The 23,041-nt window shown below is 49.9% G+C and overlaps 1 protein-coding gene across 1 annotated transcript in view; it reads left to right on the forward strand.

Annotated features, from left to right (window-relative positions):
• The window catches only part of LOC146072312 (uncharacterized), a 36,647-nt gene extending 13,619 nt beyond the window's left edge, over positions 1-23,028 (forward strand). The window contains exons 2-4 of the mRNA XM_083179612.1: positions 17,446-17,737; positions 19,797-19,929; positions 22,158-23,028. Coding sequence (XP_083035738.1) covers positions 17,452-17,737; positions 19,797-19,929; positions 22,158-22,317 — 579 coding nt within the window. The 5' untranslated portion in view covers positions 17,446-17,451 and the 3' untranslated portion in view covers positions 22,318-23,028. The remainder of the gene's footprint in view (positions 1-17,445; positions 17,738-19,796; positions 19,930-22,157) is intronic.
• The last annotated feature ends 13 nt before the right edge of the window (positions 23,029-23,041 follow it).

Below are 23,041 nucleotides of genomic sequence, written 5' to 3' on the forward strand. Positions count from 1 at the left end.
GCTGTGTCCACTGTCCAGGGGCTGTGTCCATTGTCCAGGGGCTGTGTCCATTGTCCAGGGGCTGTGTTCATTGTCCAGGGGGTGTGTCCAAGGTGACGGACTGTATCCAGTGTCCAGTGTAACGTGCTGTGTCCAGTGTGACGGCATATATCTAGTGTCCAGTTTGACGGACTATATCCAGTGTCCAGTGTAACGGGCTGTGTCCAGTGTCCAGTGTGACGGCCTATATCCATTGTCCAGTGTGACGGCATATATCTAGTGTCCAGTGTGACGGCATATATCTAGTGTCCGGTGTGATGGACTATATCCAGTGTCCAGTGTGACGGCATATATCCATTGTCCAGTTTGACGGCATATATCTAGTGTCCAGTGTGACGGCATATACCTAGTGTCCAGTGTGACGGACTATATCCAGTGTCCAGTGTGACGGACTATATCCAGTGTCCAGTGTGACGGCCTATATCCACTGTCCAGTGTGATGGCATATATCCATTGTCCAGTGTGACGGCATATACCCATTGTCCAGTGTGACGGCATATATCCAGTGTCCAGTGTGACGAACTATATCCAGTGTCCAGTGTAACGGCCTATGTCCAGTGTGACAGCATATATCTAGTGTCCAGTGTGACGGCATATATATCTAGTGTCCAGTGTAACGGGCTGTCCAGTGGGGGGTAGTTTATTAAAATGCTACCCTGTCTGCCCCTGCAGTGCTGCCCTGCTTCCAAGATGTGCCAGGTTGGAACTGTTAGGTCCACATGTATGTGATGCCCACTGCTGTCGCCTAGCTTAGTCATCCAGTTACCTCGGTATAACCTTTTGGCCCAACTACAATCAATGAAAACAATTTTGTGAGTTGTGAAGTGATCAAAATTGACTAGAAATGAGTGGAAATTAATGTTGTTGAGCTTAATAATACTTTAGAGCAGTGGTTCCCAAACTGTGTGCCGTGGCTCCCTGGGGTGCCTCGGGACACATGCAGGGGTGCCGCGGCTTGGTGGTCCAGGACCAACTCAAATTATTAATGGTTAATTATTTAGGAGCAAAACCAGTGCTGGTGGCTGTCGAGAATGTAGGTAGAATGTGTACAAACAGAAGCAAATCCTGCCCTTTTAGCACATAACTGCCGCTAAGAATCGCATATAAACCAAATCTAATACATTTTTTTGGACCTAGGGGTGCCGTGAAAAAAATTCTGATTCTCTAGGGTGCCGTGAATCAAAAAAGATTGGGAACCTCTGCACTAGGGCATGGTTCCTTGGATTGGAAAAATTCATAATAGTTACGGGTAAAGCAATAGGTTAAACAAGAGTTGATGGCTGCCAATCATGGAATATGCGGGCAAACAAACTCAAATCTGGTTCCTCACTCCATAATTGATCCTAAAGGCCTTGCATCCTAAAGGCCATGCATTAGCCTGACTTGTCTGACCAATATGCCCTTCAGCTCCTCCGGCAGCCCCCCAGGAGGCTCACTTACAATTTGGCAGCAGCAGGGGGGGGGGGGGGGGGAAGTGGGGTCCTGCCATCAGCGGGGATCGGTCGGGGGTGGGGGTGGTGGTTAGCGGGGTCAGAGCGGCAGCTGGGAGCTAGTAGTGGCATTTGCCAGGCGGCGGAGTGGGAATCAGCTGGTGAATTTGAAAACATATTTTGAAATCGGATAACTTTAAGGATGACACAATTTACTTAATTTTATATTATTTCTAAAGTTATCTACTTTTGAACTAGGGGTGCCCTTAAAAATATTCTGATATTCTAGGGCACCATGGTTCAAAAAGGTTTGGGAAACACTGCTTAAGGGGCAAAAACAGGCCTAAAATCTGTTATTTTAGCAATTTTTTTCCAAAAAAAATCCAGATCCAAAACCAAATCCCGCAAGGGTGCTTTTGCCAAAACCAATCCAGATCCAAAACACGAAGGGAGATCCAGATCCAAAACCAAAACCCGAAAAAGTGCCTGCCGCTCATCTCTAATTATAACACCCAGATTGAGCCACAATTCACATCAAGCCACACTGACAGAGCAAAATGTCACATTATGCAACACAAATTGAGCCAAAATTCACGTCATGCCACCCGGATTGAGCCAAAAATCACGTCATGCCACCTGGATTGGGCCAAAATTCATGTTATGTCACATTGATTGGGAAAAAACTATCACATTTTGCCACACAGATTGAGCAAAACGACATAATGCGACACAGATTGAGCCAAAATTCGGGGGGGGGGGGGACAGGGACCACGGGGAGGCAGGGACAGGGACCGCAGAGATGCAGGGACAGGGACTGCGGAGATCAGGACCGGATTAACAATGGGCCTGAGGGAGCTACAGCTGTATTTTGTAGCTGAGGGTGAGGGCTTTCCAACAAGCCCAGCCCCATGTCGCTAGCCCCCCGGGAACCAGAGATACAGCCAGGCAACTTTTTCCCAATAGGATAACATGGATGCCGCTAAATCTGACCCCTACCCAGTTGCAAAGGCTGCCAGTTCCCCCTCCAGCATCACAGAAGCTCGAGGTTGATCTCAGTCGAACCCAAATCACTGGGCCTTTAATTTGATACCTGGTCCATATGGTTTAATTGGTTCTAGAGATATTGTGGGTAAACCAATTTTTTTCATTTCTGAAATGTAATTTTATGGCTGTTAATGTTGTTTGAGGACAGATTTCTCTGGAACCAAATGGACCAGTTTCAAGTGACCAAAATCAATCGAAGCCCACATGTAAATGGGTCAGTTGGTTCCGAAGATATAGCTGGTTGGTTTTCTCTCCCCCTCACACCAGAAAATGCAGGGACTAGGCTGGTGTAAAAGGGGCCAGCCTGGGAATGTCCCTGCATGATCCTGGGACCATATTCACGGGTAGGTCCCTGCATTTTCTGGTGTGAAAGGGGTATTATTTCAAATAGCCTGGACCTGCAGTGCTCTGAATACAGCCAGACAGGCCCCTGCTCTCTGCCCGGCTGTCAATGGCTGTTATTTCTGCCTGGTGGCGGCTGTCCCCCAGTTACCGTGAGCATGTATTTCCCCTCGGCAATGAGCATGTAATCCAACATGGCAACAAGAATGGAACCCCAGGCAATGAGCATGGGACCCCTGGCAATGAGCATGTAGGTAAAAAGCACTCATGTAGCATCATACTTAATAGGCATTATGGTGTTTGGCATAATACATAATGGACATTATGGTGTGTGGCTTAACATGTAATGGGCATTATGGTGTAAATTTTAAATGCTCGCCTTTGGCGCGCAATGCCCCTGTTTATGAAGCATATTGTGCAATATTGCTCAATCTGTTTGGTATAGTCTGTATTTTGGCTTAATCTGTATGACCTAACCTGAATTTTGACTCAATCTGTGTGCCATAGTGTGAATTTTGCCTTAATCTGAGTGGCATAACGTGAATTTTGACTCAATCTTTGTGCCATAGTGTGAATTTTGGCTCAGTCGGTGTGACTTTTGGTTCATTCCATGTGGCATAATGTGTAAGAGGCAAGTACAGTATAAGGGGGTTACTATTGTGTTACATGATTTGTATAAGAGGTATATGTTGTGGCAGAGGCGTAACTAGACATTCATAGGCCCCATAGCAAAAGTTTGTATGGGCCCCCTATTTAGCAACTGTTGGTAATAAATGAATATAGCACATATACCTTAGACTGTAAAGATGGGCCCCCTTCACCTCTGGGCCCCATAGCAGTTGCACCCCTTGCACCAATGGTAGTTACGCCTTTGTGTTGTGGTAAACTTAGGTGACCACATAAAAGGTGCTGAAATGTTGTCTACGAAGTTTTGGCTTTCAGTATTATTTTTATGTGGGCGTGGCTTGGCCGGCAACGTGAGCGGGTGCGGGGAGTGAGAGCTCCAACACCATCCTACATACACATCCTTCCCCGGGACCCCTGGACGCCGTATACTCACCTCCAATTGCTTTGGAGCTGCTCCTGTGTCCGCTGCGCCTTCTGTGAATCTTCTGTGTTGTGCTCGGAGGTCGGGCTGGCTGTCTGCTGAAGCTTGTGCGTCCTCTCCATGTGCGGCCGCCATCTGGGATCTTCGGGCGGCTCTGACTGAACGGAAGTGCGGCCCTGTGACTTGACTGAGCTGGTGCTCCGGCGGGTGTCTTGGTGGGTGGAGGTGCCTGGTGAACCTCTGGAAGCTTGGCAAGGAGTGCAGGAGACGTCTCTTCCAGGGCGCGCTGCTCGGCCGCACGGATGCGCTGGTGCCATCTTGCCCTCCTGGCTCCTAGTCTGAAGTGCCTGGGCTGACCTACTCCTGCATACGCTGGGCTCCGCTTCCTGACCCTGCGCTGGACTCAGGGGATGCCTCAGGTTTGTGCTTTCTGAAATCTGCAGGGTCCGTACACTATCTGCTGCACACCTTTTGGATATATATATATATATACAGTGTATATATATATATATATATATATATATATATATATCCACAGAATGACCCCACGTGCGCCCCAATAGTGTAGCAGCTACTCTAAGACCCCCCCCCCCCCCTGTTAGTGGGAGGCAACAATGAACATAGAAAACAGAAAATATAGAGAGCGCTTTTACCACCAAATGGAACTTCCACCAGTTTGTAAATGTTGTCTACGAAGTTTCGGCTTTCAGTATTATTTTATATATATATATATCCACAGAATGACCCCACGTGCGCCCCAATAGTGTAGCAGCTACTCTAAGACACCCCCCCCCCCTGTTAGTGGGAGGCAACAATGAACATAGAAAACAGAAAATATAGAGAGCGCTTCTACCACCAAATGGAACTTCCACCAGTTTGTAAATGTTGTCTACGAAGTTTCGGCTTTCAGTATTATTTTTATGTGGGCGTGGCTTGGCCGGCAACGTGAGCGGGTGCGGGGAGTGAGAGCTCCAACACCATCCTACATACACATCCTTCCCCGGGACCCCTGGACACCGTATACTCACCTCCAATTGCTCTGGAGCTGCTCCTGTGTCCGCTGCGCCTTCTGTGAATCTTCTGTGTTGTGCTCGGAGGTCGGGCTGGCTGTCTGCTGAAGCTTGTGCGTCCTCTCCATGTGCGGCAGCCATCTGGGATCTTCGGGCGGCTCTGACTGAACGGAAGTGCGGCCCTGTGACTTGACTGCGCTGGTGCTCCGGCGGGTGTCTTGGTGGGTGGAGGTGCCTGGTGAACCTCTGGAAGCTTGGCGGAGAGAGCAGGAGACGTCTCTTCCAGGGCACGCAGCTCGGCCGCACGGAGGCGCTGGTGCCATCTTGCCCTCCTGGCTCCTAGTCTGAAGTGCCTGGGCTGACCTACTCCTGCATACGCTGGGCTCTGCTTCCTGACCCTGCGCTGGACTCAGGGGATGCCTCAGGTTTGTGCTTTCTGAAATCTGCAGGGTCCGTACACTATCTGCTGCACACCTTTTGGATATATATATATATATATATATATATATATATGCAGTCAGACCGCACACATGGGACTTGTCTCTCAGCAAAAGAAGTCAGGCATCAGCCAATTACAATGCAAGCTTTCGGGAATTTTTATTATCCCGTCCTCAGGCTAAAAGACGTGATAATAAAATTTCCCGAAAGCTTGCATTGTAATTGGCTGATGCCTGACTTCTTTTGCTGAGAGACAAGTCCCATGTGTGCGGTCTGACTGCCTGCTTATATATATATATATATATATATATATATATATATATATTTGTACTTCACTGACCTGCACCCGGGCTGATGGGAATTGGAGGTGGAGTGTGCCGGCATATCGTTTTATATATATATATATATATATATATATATATATATATCCACAGAATGACCCCACGTGCGCCCCAATAGTGTAGCAGCTACTCTAAGACCCCCCCCCCCTGTTAGTGGGAGGCAACAATGAACATAGAAAACAGAAAATATAGAGAGCGCTTCTACCACCAAATGGAACTTCCACCAGTTTGTAATCTTATACAGTACAATAACCCAATACAATGTATAATCTTAAAACCAGAATGCTTTATTTATGTTTCAAAGACCACATCTGGACATTGTATCCTTTTCGGAAAAACGAAATCAATAACCCGACACGTTTCGTCTTGAAAAAGACTTCATCAGGGGTTTTACACTGTTGGTGGTAAAGACAATAATAGCATATTACATACTGATATTGACATATCTTTTTTTTAAAAGTACATAGAATTAAAAAACCTATAATATTTTATAAAAAAGGTAATTTGTTCTAAAAACCATTGTTGGCAGTCGGACATGTTTGTCCATACAAAGGAAAAGAGGATGAGCACAGAAGAAAAAGAAATGCAGAAAATGCATGGACGAAAATTTTTTTTTACATGAATGATATTATACAGTATCATATAATATCATGAATGATATTATACAGTAGCATACAAAAACATTGTAGAAAGACTTGGTTACAACAATTGTCCATAGCCAGAGGAGTATACGACACATACCTAGGTGTGAAACGCTTGAACTTTCGTGTAACACCTTCAGGGTTTGCAGGCTGTAATAACCTTCCCCTCAGTGGGGCAGATTCCAAATATCTATAGAGGAACCACGTGATATATATGATCCTTTAAGGCGCCCAAGGGATTATATTGGTTACCCTTTGTTGTTACCCTTACAATAACTTCCTAGAAATAATTCACGCGGACACCTTATCTAAAAATAAGACTCAGACAACCATGGCATAAGTTTAAAATGGTCAAGTTATTTATTTAGGTGGTATGACCCTTGTTAGTCTATCAAAGGGATGGCCAAGACAGCACTTGAGACCAGCACCAGTCAGAGGTGTATGTCAATGGCAGCGACTGCCTCGTTCCAATCTAACAAACACACCCCTTACGTAAGGTACAGCCTGCACCGTGACGGCTCCCCGCCCCCTCTAAGGTAAGGCGCGGACACCTCAAGGAAGTGCCCACCGTCCCCGCTCATTTCGGGACTCGCCCACCGTCCTGGCAAGGGGGGGGTAATACCGCACGGTGACCACCTGACACCTCACCCGACTGCTGGTCGAGAGCGCCTTCTCGCCGATTTTTAAACTAAATTAAATTTAACCGAATTGTTTGGACAGCCCAAAGGCAATGAGCACCAGAGAGAGGAAAGAAAAGAAGGGATGGGAGGGTGGGAATCCGGATTCCAAGAGGAAGTTCCTCCCCCTAAGCTGGACCCTATATACCCCACTTAAGCTACCTCCCCTCTGGGTGCTGATTGGCCCATAAGCACCACATGCTAACCTGCCTAAGAATTACACACTGCTCTGTGCTGCATGTGTATCTGCGTTTAACCCCTAAATCCCCGGGCTCTTAACTACACTCTGGCCTATGCAGCCCTCGTTTTGCCTAAGGCGCCCAAGGGATTATATTGGTTACCCTTTGTTGTTACCCTTACAATAACTTCCTAGAAATAATTCACGCGGACACCTTATCTAAAAATAAGACTCAGACAACCATGGCATAAGTTTAAAATGGTCAAGTTATTTATTTAGGTGGTATGACCCTTGTTAGTCTATCAAAGGGATGGCCAAGACAGCACTTGAGACCAGCACCAGTCAGAGGTGTATGTCAATGGCAGCGACTGCCTCGCTCCAATCTAACAAACACACCCCTTACGTAAGGTACAGCCTGCACCGTGACGGCTCCCCGCCCCCTCTAAGGTAAGGCGCGGACACCTCAAGGAAGTGACCACCGTCCCCGCTCATTTCGGGACTCGCCCACCGTCCTGGCAAGGGGGGGGTAATACCGCACGGTGACCACCTGACACCTCACCCGACTGCTGGTCGAGAGCGCCTTCTCGCCACTGCCAAGGCTCCCCAGACCTAACAAGGTCGCCCGGGACCAGGCCCGCCACCCCTCAACTAGACCTAATGCCTTCCTATTGCCGAGTCACGCCAGAAAAGATGTCGCCCAGGAAAATTTCCATGCCCGCGTCAGACAGGTGGACCCCGTCTGACCTATAGAGGTGGGCCGACTCCCTAACTATCGTGGGGTGCCGCACTGCCCTACCCCCCATGGCGCTTACCCTCCTGGAAACAGCGTGGTTCACCTTTCGCCTTGCCCTGTCTATGGCAACTGCATTCCTGCAGCCCCGCCACTGAAGCCGGGGGACAATATCAGACCACACTAACCGCACCCCTGGCCAAAGGGCCGCAATGCGCTCCAGGTCAGCCGTTATGCTACACATGAGTGAGAGCCCCGTATATTTGACCAGGTCATTGCCCCCTAGATGTATTATTAATGTGTTGGGGGGACCTGAACTGCGGGCCTTGGAAACTAGTAGGCTATAAAGCCCACCCCACTGAAGTCCCCTAACCCCAAACCACTGCACTGAGTCAGCTCGTAGCAAGCCTAAAGCTTTGGAGGCCATGGGATGCCTGGCCGCCCAAAAAATATGAGTGGCCCACTACCCAGACTCTCCCCTGATGTGATGAGGAAAGGGAAAAGGCTGAAAAAGAAAAAACCTAACGTTAACATCAATATATTATACACTGTAACACAACCAGAATACAGTAAACAGCCCAAGTGAAGGTGAAAAACTTAAAAAACCTCCGGTGAACTTTGGTGACAGCCGAATTGAATTAGTTCTATCTCGGAGGAAAAAGTAAAAAATTCACTCCACACCGTCGATTCCAGAACGCTAGCCGTTCCAGAACCGATTGTAAACTTACGTTTTTGGGCTAGCGCAACAGGCGCATTCTACAACTTATCTACCTTATCTATCTTATCTAATCTTATATATTTCTTATAAGCCGATGACTTCCACCTCCCTACCTTCTGTATGGCAGAGGGTGGAAGCCCCGCCGCCGCTGCGCATGTTGCGGCCCCTATGCGAAAGGAGTGTGTCCCATAATCCTGAGCCCTCAAGCCTATGCCGGTCAAGCACCGTCTAAACACAGCCCCGAACTGAAAACGGGTGAGGGGCACACCATCTGTGTGCACCAAAAACTGCATGGCTCCAACCGGCCTAAGAGACATGTAGTCCCTGCATAATGCTACAGGACAAATGGCTTGGTTCACACTGGATCGCAGGGTGGCCCAACTACCCTTCCCCAGCTGGTCTGTTTTGGATCTCTGTATCCTACACAGGACGTGGTCCTCATGGAGAACCACGTCCTCCGACCTAAGACCAGACTGGGCCTTCTTGCTCGCAGCTACCAGCTCCCCAATCCTGAATGCTCCGAAGAAGGCGAATGAAAAGGCCACCTTCAGGAGCGCAGCCTCATAGGGGGTATCGGCCACCCTATCCAGACTTGCTACTAGCCCACCTAGCATGCGCTCATCTATAGGCTGCCGAGTGTCAGGAGGCACTGGCCGCTGCTTAGCCCAGCCCCTCAAAGCCTTACTCAATACAAAAGAGGCTGTGGGATCCTGCTCCCCTCTCAGCCTGCTGTGGAAGGCTATACCAGCCAAAGCCGCCGTCATAGCCGACTTTGATCTGCCTCTTACATAATGGCCCCATACGAATGCGAGTAACCGGTCCTCGACCGACTTACCGCTAGCGTCAGGCGCAGACTGAAACTCTTCCCAATCCCTCCAGGCCGCCTCGTAAGCCCTGCGAGTTGAGGGCGCCAGTGACAGCAGTGCCAAACCCTTCATGCCGATTCTATGATCTGCCATACAAGATTTGGACACCTAAGCCCCAGGGGTGACGCTTCAGGAGCTAGCTCCCGAAACTTTGTAAACTGAAACCTAGACAGGGCGTCAGCGATAGTGTTCTCTATGCCTGGGACATGTCTAGCCCTAAAATGTATATTGTTCTTCAGACAATGAAGCACAAGGTAACGCAGTAACCTGAGGGCCTCCGGGGAAGCCGCCCTCTGATTGTTAATTGCGTGTACCACCCCCAGGTTGTCACACCAGAACACTATGTTCCGATTTGACAATTCCGCTGCCCACAGCTGCACTGATACTATGATGGGGAACAGTTCCAGCAGCAAAAGATTGACCGTGAAACCCCTGTCAATCCAAGACTGTGGCCACAGTGAGACGCACCATTCCCCTTGGAAATAAGCCCCAAATCCCGTGGAGCCAGCAGCATCTGTGAAGAGCTGCAGTTCCTTGCTGGATTCGGGCTCCGTGGGCCATATAAGCTCTCTATTAAATTGCCCCAGGAATGTGGACCACACTGCCATGTCGTCTCGCATTTCCCGTGACAGCCTGACCGTGTGGTGGGGGTCCCGAACCCCCGCCGTGGCCCTCTCGAGCTTGCGGCAGAATACCCTCCCCATGGGAATGATGCGGCAAGCAAAATTAAAGGACCCCAGCAGGGACTGCAATAGTCTCAGCTGTATCCTCTTCTTCTGCAAGCACTCAACTATTAACCCCTGCAGCTTTGTCACCTTATCCTCGGGCAAGCGGCAGCACCCCACAGCCGAGTCTATTTCTATGCCCAGGTAAGACAGGACCCTGGTGGGTCCCTCCGTCTTATCCGCAGCTATAGGGACCCCCAGCTCCTCTAGCAGGGAAACCGCCCGGGACAATATATGGGCGCATGTGCCGTCGTCTCCTGGTCCCACAAAGAGAAAGTCATCCAGGTAGTGGGCTACGCCCGCACACCCTGTACTGCTCTGTATGCACCAGTGCAAGAACGTGCTGAATTTCTCGAAGTAGGAGCAGGAGACAGAACAGCCCATCGGTAAGCACTTGTCTATGTAACAGCCCCCATCTAGCCTAAAGCCCATGAACCTGAAGGACTTAGGGTGTAATGGGAGGAGCCTAAACGCGGATTCAATATCCAGCTTGGCCATAAGTGCTCCCTGGCCGAAACCCCGGACTATGCCCAGCACCTCGTCAAATAGCTGGTACTGCACACTACAGAACTCATCCGGAATGGCGTCGTTTATGGACGCGCCATGGGGGTGTGACAGGTGCTGTATCAACCTGTATTTACCCGGGGTCTTCTTAGGGACCACCCCGAGAGGGGAAAAACACATGTCAGGGAGGGGGTCACCTTGGAAAGGGCCCGCCATCCTGCCCAGGGCCACTTCAGCCTGGACCTTCTGGCGGACCACCTCCGGAAAATCCCTGGCTGACTTGAGGTTCCTAATGCAGGACACCCTTATTCCATCAGGGATGGGAAGGGGGAAACCAAAACTAAACCCGTCTAACAAAAACCATGCGTCAGCCCTGTTAGGGTACGCCATTAACCTACGGGCCAGGGCGTCTACCACAATTGGGGAAGGGGCCTTACTTTCCGCCAGTGCCGGCGTCCCCGTGATCCCCGCCCTTGGCCGCTGACCTGCAGGATTTAGAGGGGTGCCCCGCCCCCCCGCAGTTACTGCAGTCGTGACGGAAGCGGCACTTGGCGCCCCTGTCACATTTGCCTTCGTTGTATGCAAAGCACTTCCCTTTGCTGCCGGCTTTGGAACCGGGTTTGGCCACAGGAAATGGCTTCCTGCCCGATGTGTCTGAGCTATGCTGCCCCTTGCCTATGACCTCGAGCCAAATTTCCACGTGCTTGCAGCCCATGGGCATGACCCTTGACCCGGCGTGGGCGAGGCGGAACTTCTCATCGTAGTTCCGCCACGCCAGCCCCTTATAATCCGTGTACGTCTCGTTCACGAGGAACAGGTAGCGTAAGACGTTCACGTGCTCCCCAGGCCTTGTGCTCAGATAACAAGAGGAGAAGATTAAAAAGCCCTTCAGCCAATTGTGGAAGCCTTTAAAGGCCGCCTCGCTACCACTTCCCGCCTTCTTGGCTGCCTCAAAATCTTTTTTCATGTCGACTGTCAATGTGAAGAAGTCGACAAACTTTCCCCTTTTTATCTTATCCTTTATACCCTTACGCAGGCCCCTGGCCATGGCGGTGTTAGTGCAATGGACCATGTCGCCTGCCTTGGTAGCTACCTCTGGCTCCGCCTCCTTCCTCGCCCGCTTAGCGCCACCCACTTTTTTCGCCACCGCTCGCGCAACCATTTTCGCAAACTTGCGCGGGCGCTTGGGGGACCCAGACTCATCACTACTAGCTGAGGAGTGGGAGGAAGAGGATGCACACTCTGATGTATTATCATTCTCACCATCTCCAGAAGCTTCGCCTTGGACCACGGGATCCACCCGTGCTGTGGCCCCCGTCCCTGCTCACGTGGATGCTTCCGCCCTTGAAGTGGACGCCGGGGTCTCAGTCGACCTGGGAGCTGGTGCCGGGACCCTGGGTGTGGCTAGAGTCGCCACCGGTGTTGCTGGCCTTGATTCCGGGACCCTCCTGGACCTCTCTGCGTCCTCTTCCTGGGACGATCCCCCGAAAATGCCGCTCCTGCCACCGACAGAGGATACCTCGGGAGACAAAGGTGCAGTGTTAGGACCATATCCTGAGCCCGTCACCCTCACTGACCCTCCCGCTGCTGTACCAGAGCTCCCCAGGCCCCCAGTCGCATAAACCTGGTTGACCTGTTGAGCCTGGGCATACATGTTGGGGTGAGTGTAAGCCGCCCCCTGAAAAGCCTGCTGCGGCCCCCCCGGGCCCTGCTGTTGTGGTGCCCCAGCACCCTGCCATGCTCCCCCGAAACCCCCCCCCCGGGAAAACCTCCACCTACCCCCGCTGTTTGGGGGAAGTACGGGAAAGGGGGCTGATGGGTCCCTGGGTAGGGCCCGTATTGTGGGTGGGGCATGGGGTACCCTGGGTACCCCCCTGCATTCTGACCAGGAACGGCCCACTGCTGCTGCTGTTGCACGGGGGGTTGCATGAATGCCTGCTGACCCGCCCCGAAACCCGTGTGGCCAAACCCCTGGTGCCCCCCCTGCCCCGCCGGGGCCCCGGCGAAGCCCTGAGGGGCCGCAGGGAATGGCTGCTGGCCCTGATGCCATTGCTGCTGTGGTGCCTGCCAACCCTGGAAGGGGGGGGCACCGCCATCCATCTGGCCGCCGACGAAAGCGTCCCCACGGCCACCGTCCCAGCCCAAGGGTATGAGCGACCCCCTCCCCGGGGCCAAGATGTTAGTCAGGGAGGCCAAAGGGGGCTGACCCGCACCGCGCCGCCCACCTGCCGTCATCCGCAGAGGGCTCCACGTGGGGCCCCCTGTTATGACCTGCAGAGGACTCCCTGGACCCTGCGCTAAAGGGGTACTAGTCCTGGGGGGCACCCCCCCATCTCCCCCGCTCAGTGAAACCCCCCCACCGCTCACCCCGCTGCCTGAAGCGCGCGGGGTGCCCATGGGGGTATGAATAACCTGCGCTGGCGTTAAAACGCCAGCAGATGGCGCCAAAGCACTGTCCCCAGCAGCGCTACTCGCTGCTGGGTGCCCACCATGTGCTAATGGCGCAGCGCGCTCCCCGCTCACAGCAGAGCCCTGCTGAGCCGGGGAGACGCTTCCCTGCGCTGGGGAAACATGTCCCCCAGAGGTAGACTGTGCAGGAGACGGCGCGCGCACCCGCGATGACGCGGTCGCGGACGTCCTGCTGCCTCCCCTGCCTCCTCCGCGCGCTGGTACAGTCACCAGCGGGCGGGCTGCGTCTGCTAACCACCGAGGTGGTGGGGCAGATCTCTTGGGGCGGCCGGACATACTAGCAGCTGCGCGATGAAACAGGCCTAAAAACAAGGTAAAAAGGTACTTAGCTTCGCGTGCTGCACTGTGTGAATCCGGATTCCAAGAGGAAGTTCCTCCCCCTAAGCTGGACCCTATATACCCCACTTAAGCTACCTCCCCTCTGGGTGCTGATTGGCCCATAAGCACCACATGCTAACCTGCCTAAGAATTACACACTGCTCTGTGCTGCATGTGTACTGTATCTGCGTTTAACCCCTAAATCCCCGGGCTCTTAACTACACTCTGGCCTATGCAGCCCTCGTTTTGCCTTAATATTGTAAAAAATAAAAAAATAGAAAATATACAATAAATTCGTTACGTACCCAAAGCTTCCCCAATTGGGGTCAAAAAGTACACGATATATCCAAAACCTTCTTTATGCCCTTATTTAGGGTGCAGGCACATGAAATCCCGAATTAAAGGGATCATCCCATTAATAAAGATCTGTCGGCGAGATCTGTGCAATAAAGATGGCCTGATCCACCAAGTCTGATTCACAGTATCTAAAAAGTGGGCCACAAGTATGTTGTATCATATATATGGATATGTATCACCGAAATATATATCTCTAATTACTGCACTATAAAGGTTACATACCAGATGTTCAGCTGTAGAATGGGTACGGATGCGTGTGGGTATCGGCAAAATAAATTTCTACAAACAGCTCAATTTCTATAAATAATGTGTGTATATATATATATATATATATATACTGCGGGTGTAGTAATGGAGGTACAACAAATCCTCCAGGCCATATCTGCCTCAGCTGCCAGACTTTCTTTAGGGTGGTAGGGGGAACAAGGTGTTACACAAAAACAGTGGTTGTGTGGACACACCAGGGGTTAGGGTGGTAGGGGGGGGGGGGGGCAAGGTGTCACACACATGGGGACATACACCAGAGATGATGGAGGTTTGAGGCGGTCATACACAGAGGAACAGGGTAGGGGGTACAAAAGTTTTACATACACAGGGTGTCACACACTGGGGGGTGTATGTGGGTATAGGGCTCACCAGGCACTTACATATCTGTGGGGTAATGAGCTGCAGGGTGTGAATGAATAAGGCCCATGGATGGACCCAGGTATAGGGTGAAGGGGAGACTGGCAGCAGAGAAATCCTGAATGGGAGTTAAGGATGCCCGCCAGATTGGAAGCACAGGGTAGTCTCCCCTCTGCAGAAGCAGAAGGCAGGCCAAGCACTGCTTCCCTTCACACATGGTGCAGCTGCTGGAGGATGGAGGTGTCAAGGCTGCTGGGCAGGGATCGGGCTGCGCAGATCATCTCCGGTGTCTGGGGTGGGTGTGTTAGAGCAGCTCCGGTCTCCACTCTCCAGCAGCGCCCAGGGGGAGAGAGCGCCTCAGATTTCCGGCGTCTGGGGTGGAGAGAGCCGCTCAGTTCGCCGGAGCCCTTTCTGTAGTGCAGTGTAAACTGGGTGCTGGGGAGCAGCGGGCCCTAGAGATGGCTCCAGTCCCACAACAGCTGCACCACATGCATCGTCAGTACTTACACCACTGGCGGCACCACTTGCAGGGGGAGGGTGCTGGCGGATGAAATCTTCAGCAGGCAGCCTCCATACATCTGTCGGCAGCAGTGCAGCAGGCTGGCCACTTCCACTGCCTCCTGCTGCACACTTTTTTATTAAATAAAAGTCACTTCCGTGTCAGTGGTCGAAGAAGTGCCGGTATGACATACAGTACCGCTGTATACCGGCCCACTTTGACCACTGTTCTGCAGGTGACTCCCTGAAATAGCAGCAATCTCCCTCTCTCCCTCTCTCCCTCATTAGTCTAGCAATCTCTCTCATTTCACCTAGACCACATTACAATATTACTTTTTTGGGGAAAAGAGGAATGAGAGACAGATACATTTACATTAAATCATCAGCACCATTTCCCAGCACTTTAGCAAGTATAGTATCTCTTACTAACCTCTTTGGGGCTCATCTACATTTGGATATAAGTCATTTTAAAAGATTCCTCTCAGATGTAGCAGTACACACCCACACTTCTGGGTGCCACATTCACAATCTCTTTTCACAATCTCTCCATATAGACACACCCTTTGGGTGGATCATGACATGCCCCCTTAGTGGGGCGCTGAGTAAATGTGATACCCTGAAATCAGGGTATCCCCTTTTAAGTGCTTGAGACTGAAATAACAACCTATGTTACTATGTTACATATAATTGCAGCCCATGCTGCTCCCAGGACAAAGGGCATTATATCTATCTATATATATATATAATATATATATATATATCTATCCATACACGCTCTCATACATATTTACATATATCCCACACTACAGTACTTGCTGTACAACACTTGCTGCTTTCAGCCCATGCCGGGATGTCACGCTGGTTCTGCAGGTGACACTATTGAGGAGCGAGGGGTAGGCTGGTGTGGTACAGGTGGGCGGGCGGCTGCTCCATGATTAAGACACTGCTGCTCAATTCTCCCCCGCCTTCTACAGTACCGTCCGTAAACCGCGAAAACTGCGCAAAGCTTGTTGGGAGGAAAGTGGCGCCCGCACATAGGTCACGTGACTCAGCTTTATATAAATGTTAAATGAACAAGGGGCACCCTACAGAGGCCGGTTCCCTAGGCAGCTTCCTGAAGCTGCCTATTGGTAGCACCGGCCCTGCGGGACAGCCCTCATGGAGATAACTTTAGGTTTAGCCACTATGGGAGGCGGAGCACATGTAGCCTGCTGTCATGCAGAGCAGGGACGGCGCAGAGATGCTCTGCGGCGCAGGAGGTCTAGTGCAGCCTACAGTGCTGAGTGACAGATTCTCCAAGCTTCAAAAGTGATAAAATGGAGAGTGATAAACAGCCAACCAATCAGCTCCTATCTGACATTTTTCAAACACAGTCTGTGACATGGCAGGTAGGAGCTGATTGGCTGGCTGTTTATTATTCTCCATTTTATCTATTTTGAAGCTTAGAGAATCTGGTCCTTAGTGCTGCTGTACCATGTAGTGCGCCTTGTGTTGTTTGAAACAGAGCTGCTGCTGCTGCTGCTGGAATTTAGGTGGGTGGGGCCTCGGGTGGCAGCTGGCACATACTTGCTTACCTGACCTGCTCCATGAGGGAGAAAATGCTCTGTTCCTGGGCTTCCCTGGTAATGTAGGATTGCCAGCACCTGTGGTGAAACATCTTTCTTATCAATTGCCTAGCTCCCCACAGGTGATGGCAATCATACATTACCAGGGAAGCCCAGGAACAGAGCATTTTCTCCCTCATGGAGAGGGTCAGGTAGGCAAGCATGAGCTGGCAGGAACGCTATAGTGTAGCTGTAACAGGAAAAGTGCTGGTGTGATCCGTTCCACTGGCGCCACAGCCGCAAGTGTGGGGTGGGGGTGTCACAGGTCCTGGCCAGGAGGAGGTACGGATGGCTACTCGCAGGCTGCAGGCTGTAACAGGAAATAAAAAATTCCTATCTGCAGCAGCACAGTAGACCCTGTGGGACTATTGTAATGGTGGGCCTGGAGCTGCAGCTCCATCCGGCCCATTGATAATCTGGCCAGCTAGTCCCCATATATTATTCCATGCATTATATGTTACACTGCGGAGCAGTTATATTGTATGTTACATGAGACATCTGTATTTGAGCAGAGATATCAAACTTTGGAGTAAGAAATTGTACCAACCAATCAGCTCCTAACTTGCCATTAATCGAACACAGCCTGTAGCATGGCAGTGAGGAGGTGATTGGTTGGTATTTTATCTGTCTGTACAAGCTGTGATAAATATCCTGCACAGTCGGCCCTCAGGACCCCTGAGCTGCCCTCAGCTACTAATGTGCATCTTTGAAAATGTGGCAGTTGGTGATGAGTCACCTGACCTGTGCACCTGCCATAACAGTTTGCCAACCAGCCAGAGAAGACGCATGGTGAGTATATGGTGAGTATATGATCTGGAAAATTAACTTTCTCTGTTTCTAACAGGTTAAAATGGCAAATCTTAGACTCTTACCCATTGTGATTGGAGGGACACTAACAATTGCAGGGTCGCTCATCACCATGATCACCTATGAGTCCTGCCGGAGTGACCCAGAGGATGGCTGCAGCACTGTACTGAAGATCCTGGGACCAGTCTTTGCTGTTTTGGGCATCGGCTCCTTTCTGCTGATGAGGTGCAGAGCTGTCTCCACAGTGGACATCACCACAGATCCAGAAGGGGACCCAGTTGCTGTAGAGTCACCACCACCAGTATACCAGGCCTACAGCATCACTGTGGGTGAGTACTTACTACGGTTATGTTGCTGTCATAGGCTGATGGTGTGTAACTAAGCCAATAGCTGTAGGACTGCTGGTCTATAGGAAATATTAGTCAGTAGGGACAGGTGTTATATAGGGTAACAGTGTTATTGGTGATATACAGGGACAGAGGATGACTGACACCCAGAGAAGGCGGCAGTTATGTGGGCTAAGCCAGTGCTGACACATGTCATTATGTAATACGGTGTAATGCAAAGTGATCTGCTCCAGTCATGTATACTCTAGTGCACATCGCTTTACTATTGGATTGATGGTGATAGCTCTATCTATCTATCTATCTATCTATCTATCTATCTATCTATCTATCTATCTATCTATCTATCTATCTATCTATCTATCTATCTATCTCATATCATTCTATGTATGTATGTATCTCCTATCTATCTATCTATCTATCTATCTATCTATCTATCTATCTATCTATCTATCTATCTATCTATCTATCTATCTATCTATCTTATATCATTCTATGTATGTATGTATATATGTATGTATGTATGTATGTATGTATGTATCTATCTATCTTATATCATTCTATGTATGTATGTATGTATGTATCTAATATATGTCATCTATCTATCTATCTGTCTCATATATGTCATTTATTTATTTGTTACTTGTTTCCTAGCACGGCGCCCATCGGGTCCCATCGCATACCTTAACTTAAGGTATGCGATGGGACCCAACGGACCCAATTTTCGGGCTTTTTTTGAGGTTTCCCAACAAATGTAAAATCGGGTCCATCGCATGCCATTATAATGGCATGCGAACCGACCGACGCGACCGACCCGATTTTACATAGGAACTTATGTTTAATTTCCCCCCATACCCAATTTTTGATTGTATACCCACCCTAATGGGTCATTTCTATGTCAAATGCCCCCCCCCCCCCCATTGTTAACGCCACCCCACGATGAACGCCAACCCGAAGCGTGGCGAGCGCAGTGAGCCCGCGAGGGGCGGCGGTACGCGTCCTCCGACCTTTTCATACCCCCACTATCCACGTCGGCGTGGAGTGGATTTCATATAGTGTGGCGAGCGCAGCAAGCCCCGTGAGGGGATGCCTAATACGTCTGAAGTAATGCGCGTCCCCTCGCGGGTCTCGCTGTAATCGCCACGCTTCGGGCTCGGTGGCTCACTGTGCTCGCCACACTATATAATATCAACTCCACGCCGACGTGGATAGTGGGGGTATGAAAAGGTCGGAGGACGCGTACCGCTGCCCCTTGCAGGGTCGCTGTGCTCCACACGCTTCGGGTTCACGTTGATGTGGCGTTAACAATGGGGGGGGGGGCATACAATGAAAAATGGGGTCTGGGGGGCATTTAACATTGGGGCCAATGTAAAATCGGGTCTCAGGGACCAATTAGCATTGGGGGGGGTAAAAAAATGGGGTCGGGTCAATCGCATTGCATGCAATTTGGTTGCATGAGATGCGATTGACACGATTTTTGCAACCCGATTGCATACAATTAAAATCGGTGGCGCCCTGCTAGAAAACACGTACCATTTATTTATTACCAGTTTCTTATATAGCGCAGCATATTCCGGTGTGCTTTACAAAACTATCTATCTATCTATCTATCTATCTATCTATCTATCTATCTAATATATAAAAGGGAAAATGTGTCTGCCCTTCTGCCTATCTATACAAATCCACAGAGTACAAGGGAAGATTATAACATTTTATATACGAGCGTATTAAAACACGGACGATGCAACTAAAAAAATTCCAAATCTGAATTGATTACAGCTCATTTTTTATTAATAAAAAAACACAATTTCACATATCAGTTACAATCTGTGAACAAACACTGTTGGGGTAACACACCCCTAGGGAATGGCTGGAGCAATTTACAACAAACTTTGTACACATAGGACTTGCTATCTGGGAACAAACACTGTGGGGGTAACACACCCCTAGCACCCCTAGTTTGAGTGCCGGTCTACTCTGCATATCTATCTATCTATCCTGTATATATACGCATATATTTCATATATTTCTATATTTTTTGCAGACAATGAAACCATCAACCTTCCAGCACCTCCGCCATCATACTTTGACATCCCAGCAGAAGGCAGCTCCGGTGTCAGGAATGCAAGAGACGTAATTGATCCACCACCGCCGTACGAGAGTCTCTTCTGCAGACGGTAGGACAAATGTGGAATGTCCCCATCTTATCCGGCTATGGGCTGTATGTAATAGTCTGCGTGTTGCAGGAAACTGTGAGATTCTGTCGATTTTGCTGCTGGATTTTAATGTATCAATCTTTGAAGATGCAAATGGCTAGGGGGCAAATGGCTAGGGGGCTAATGTCTAAGGGGCAAATGGCTAGGGGCTAATGGCTAAGGGGCAAATGGCTAGGGATCTAATGGCTAAGGGGTTAATGGCTAGGGGGCTAATGGCTAGGGGGCTAATGGCTAGGGGGCTAATGGCTAGGGGGCTAATGGCTAAGGGGCAAATGGCTAAGGGGCAAATGGCTAGGGGGCTAATGGCTAGGGAGACAATGGCTAAGGGGCTAATGGCTAGGGGGCTAATGGCTAAGGAGCAAATGGCTAGGGGTCTAATGGCTAAGGGGCAAATGGCTAGGGGTCTAATGGCTAAGGGGTTAATGGCTAGGGGGCTAATGGCTAGGGGGCAAATGGCTAAGGGGCAAATGGCTAAGGGGCAAATGGCTAAGGGGCAAATGGCTAAGGGGCAAATGGCTAGGGGGACAATGGCTAGGGGGCTAATGGCTAGGGGGCTAATGGCTAGGGGGCTAATGTCTAAGGGGCTAATGGTTAGGGGGCTAATGGCTAAGGGGCTAATGGCTAAGGGGTAAATGGCTAGGGGGCTAATGGCTATGGGGTAAATGGCTAGGGGGCTAATGGCTAAGGGGCAAATGTATTATCACGGCGCCCACTATGGCATTTGCTTAGTGGGCTATTCAGGGTAGTGAAATCGCATCACATTGCATGCAATTATGGTATAGCATGCGATGAGATGGGATGCGATGAAATGCGATTTTTCTATGTAATGTATTCACTGCTCTCTCTCAGTGAATACATAAAAAAAATCGGGTGTAATAAAAAATCGCATCCGATCACATCGCATGCCATTATTGTATGGCATGCGATGCGATCAGATATCGGTTATGATTGCACATATAATAATGAAATTTAATGTGCTATTCAATTAAATGACATATAATGTCATTTATTTAGGCTCCCCACCCCCACTATCCACGTCATCCCGAAGCACGGCGAGCGGTGGCGGAAATCGTTCGCCCGACCTTTTCATACCCCCCACTATCCACGTTGGTGTGGAGTTGATTCTATATAGTGTGGCGATCACAGCGAGCCACCGAGCCCGAAGAGTGGCGAGCGGACGCGTAATACATGTAACATAATATGCGTGCGCTCGCCACGCTTCGGGCTCGGTGGCTCGCTACGCTCGCCACACTATATAAGATCAACTCCACGCCGACGTGGATAGTGTAGATATGAAAAGGTCCGCCGGACGCGCCCCGCCGCCCCTCGCGGGACATGTTGCACTCACCACGCTTCGGAATGACACCGATACTGGGGGAGCATAAATAAATGACATTATGTCATTTAATGGTATAGTACATTAAATGCCATTATAATAGTTAAAATCGCATTGCATGCCATACAATAATGGCATGCGATTCTATGCGATTTCACTAGGTTTGCGTACGTAGTCCCAGCGTCCACCTTTCCGTGTTGGGTAGCACCCGCTCCCCTGCAGCCTAGCTCTGGGAGTTGCTATTTTGCTCAGTTACAACTCATGTTGAATCAGGCCCAAAGTGAGGCACAGACATTTGCAGACTGCAGATATGGCATATGGGCACGGATGGAGGCGTTCTGCATTCCCAGATCTCTGTGACATGGGTGTTTCCGGGCAGTAACTGGGCAGGTGCCGTGCGGGTGCTAGAAACAGATCTGTGTGATGGGCATGCTGTGTGGTATAGCCTGACTTCCTTGTATACAGAAATTGGGCACTTGTATCTAATGCACCATTTACGCCCAGCATTGGGGGGATACATATAGATGGTATGTCGGCGTTCAGAACACCAACGTGGCATTTGGACTGAGGTAATCCCCCTGGCAGACTAACCCTAACCCGCAGATAAATAGAGGGAGGTGCCGGCTTCCACGTGTAGCTGACAGATACATTAGCACAGAGCTGTGACCCTGCTGCATGCATCCAATCAGGCGCCAGCTGGGAGATGAACCAAATCTCACAACTGCAGGCTATCCATTATCCGGTGACCACTGTCCTCATGCTGCTTACACTGTGAGGACAAGGAGCACACTAGAGATATCAGTGTGACGTGTACATGTGATAACCTATGACGCCTGTATTTGTGTATTTTCAGTTCTGTAGACACAACACCCAGATTCCCGCCCTGGGTAAGATCTGCGTGGAACCCTGACCCGCCACCATACGAGGAAGTCTGCCCTGTGTATGAAAGACCTCCTCCTGCAGGCACGGGACATCAGCCTCCATCACAGCACCCCGGCCCTCTACCTCAGTGACCAGGTAACATCTCCAGGTTATTCCTGGCTGCAGGCTGCCCATTGAGCGCTCCATCCGGCTCTAGGAGTATCCTTTATATGACCTAATAAGGGTTTGATTTTGACATCTTGATTTATTTGTTCGAAATATGTTGATTTACATTGAGATCAAAGGGAATAGAATTGTTAAATGGGAAACTTAGCAAATTACTACTTGGGGATTTAACTTGATTTGTTATCATTTAATCATTTTATTACTATATATAGTAACTTACAGTTTACTGCTTGCCGGTATTGATCGTTTAGGAGAGTGATATTATATTGCTAATTAATTGAGGAATGTACTTACAAGCAGCGGAGCGCACAAAGGTGTCACCATTTGCCAAATGGTGAATCTTGTGCTGCATTGATGCTGCCATTGTTTTATGCTGTCTCTCCCTGTTAGTCTGTTTTGTCTTCCCCTGTCTATCCTACTCGGGGCTTCGGCCACTCGCCACTTTCAACAGTGGGGGTCTTGAGGGATTTTCTATTTTTTGCCTGACTAGATGGACATAATTCGGACATAATTTGGACATAATTCGGACATAATTTGGACACAATTCGGATATAATAAGTCCCTCAGCAGGTTTTATGGTTTTACCTCTTGCCGAGTAATCTTGTGTTTCCCTGGCTTTCCCTCCCTCCCCTTCCACCTCCTTTCCCTCAGTCATTCCTTATGTGTCATTTGTTTTGTCCGTGCTCTTGT

Source organism: Crinia signifera, chromosome 4, assembly GCF_055691185.1.
Source record: "Crinia signifera chromosome 4, ASM5569118v1, whole genome shotgun sequence".
Lineage (NCBI taxonomy): Eukaryota > Metazoa > Chordata > Amphibia > Anura > Myobatrachidae > Crinia > Crinia signifera.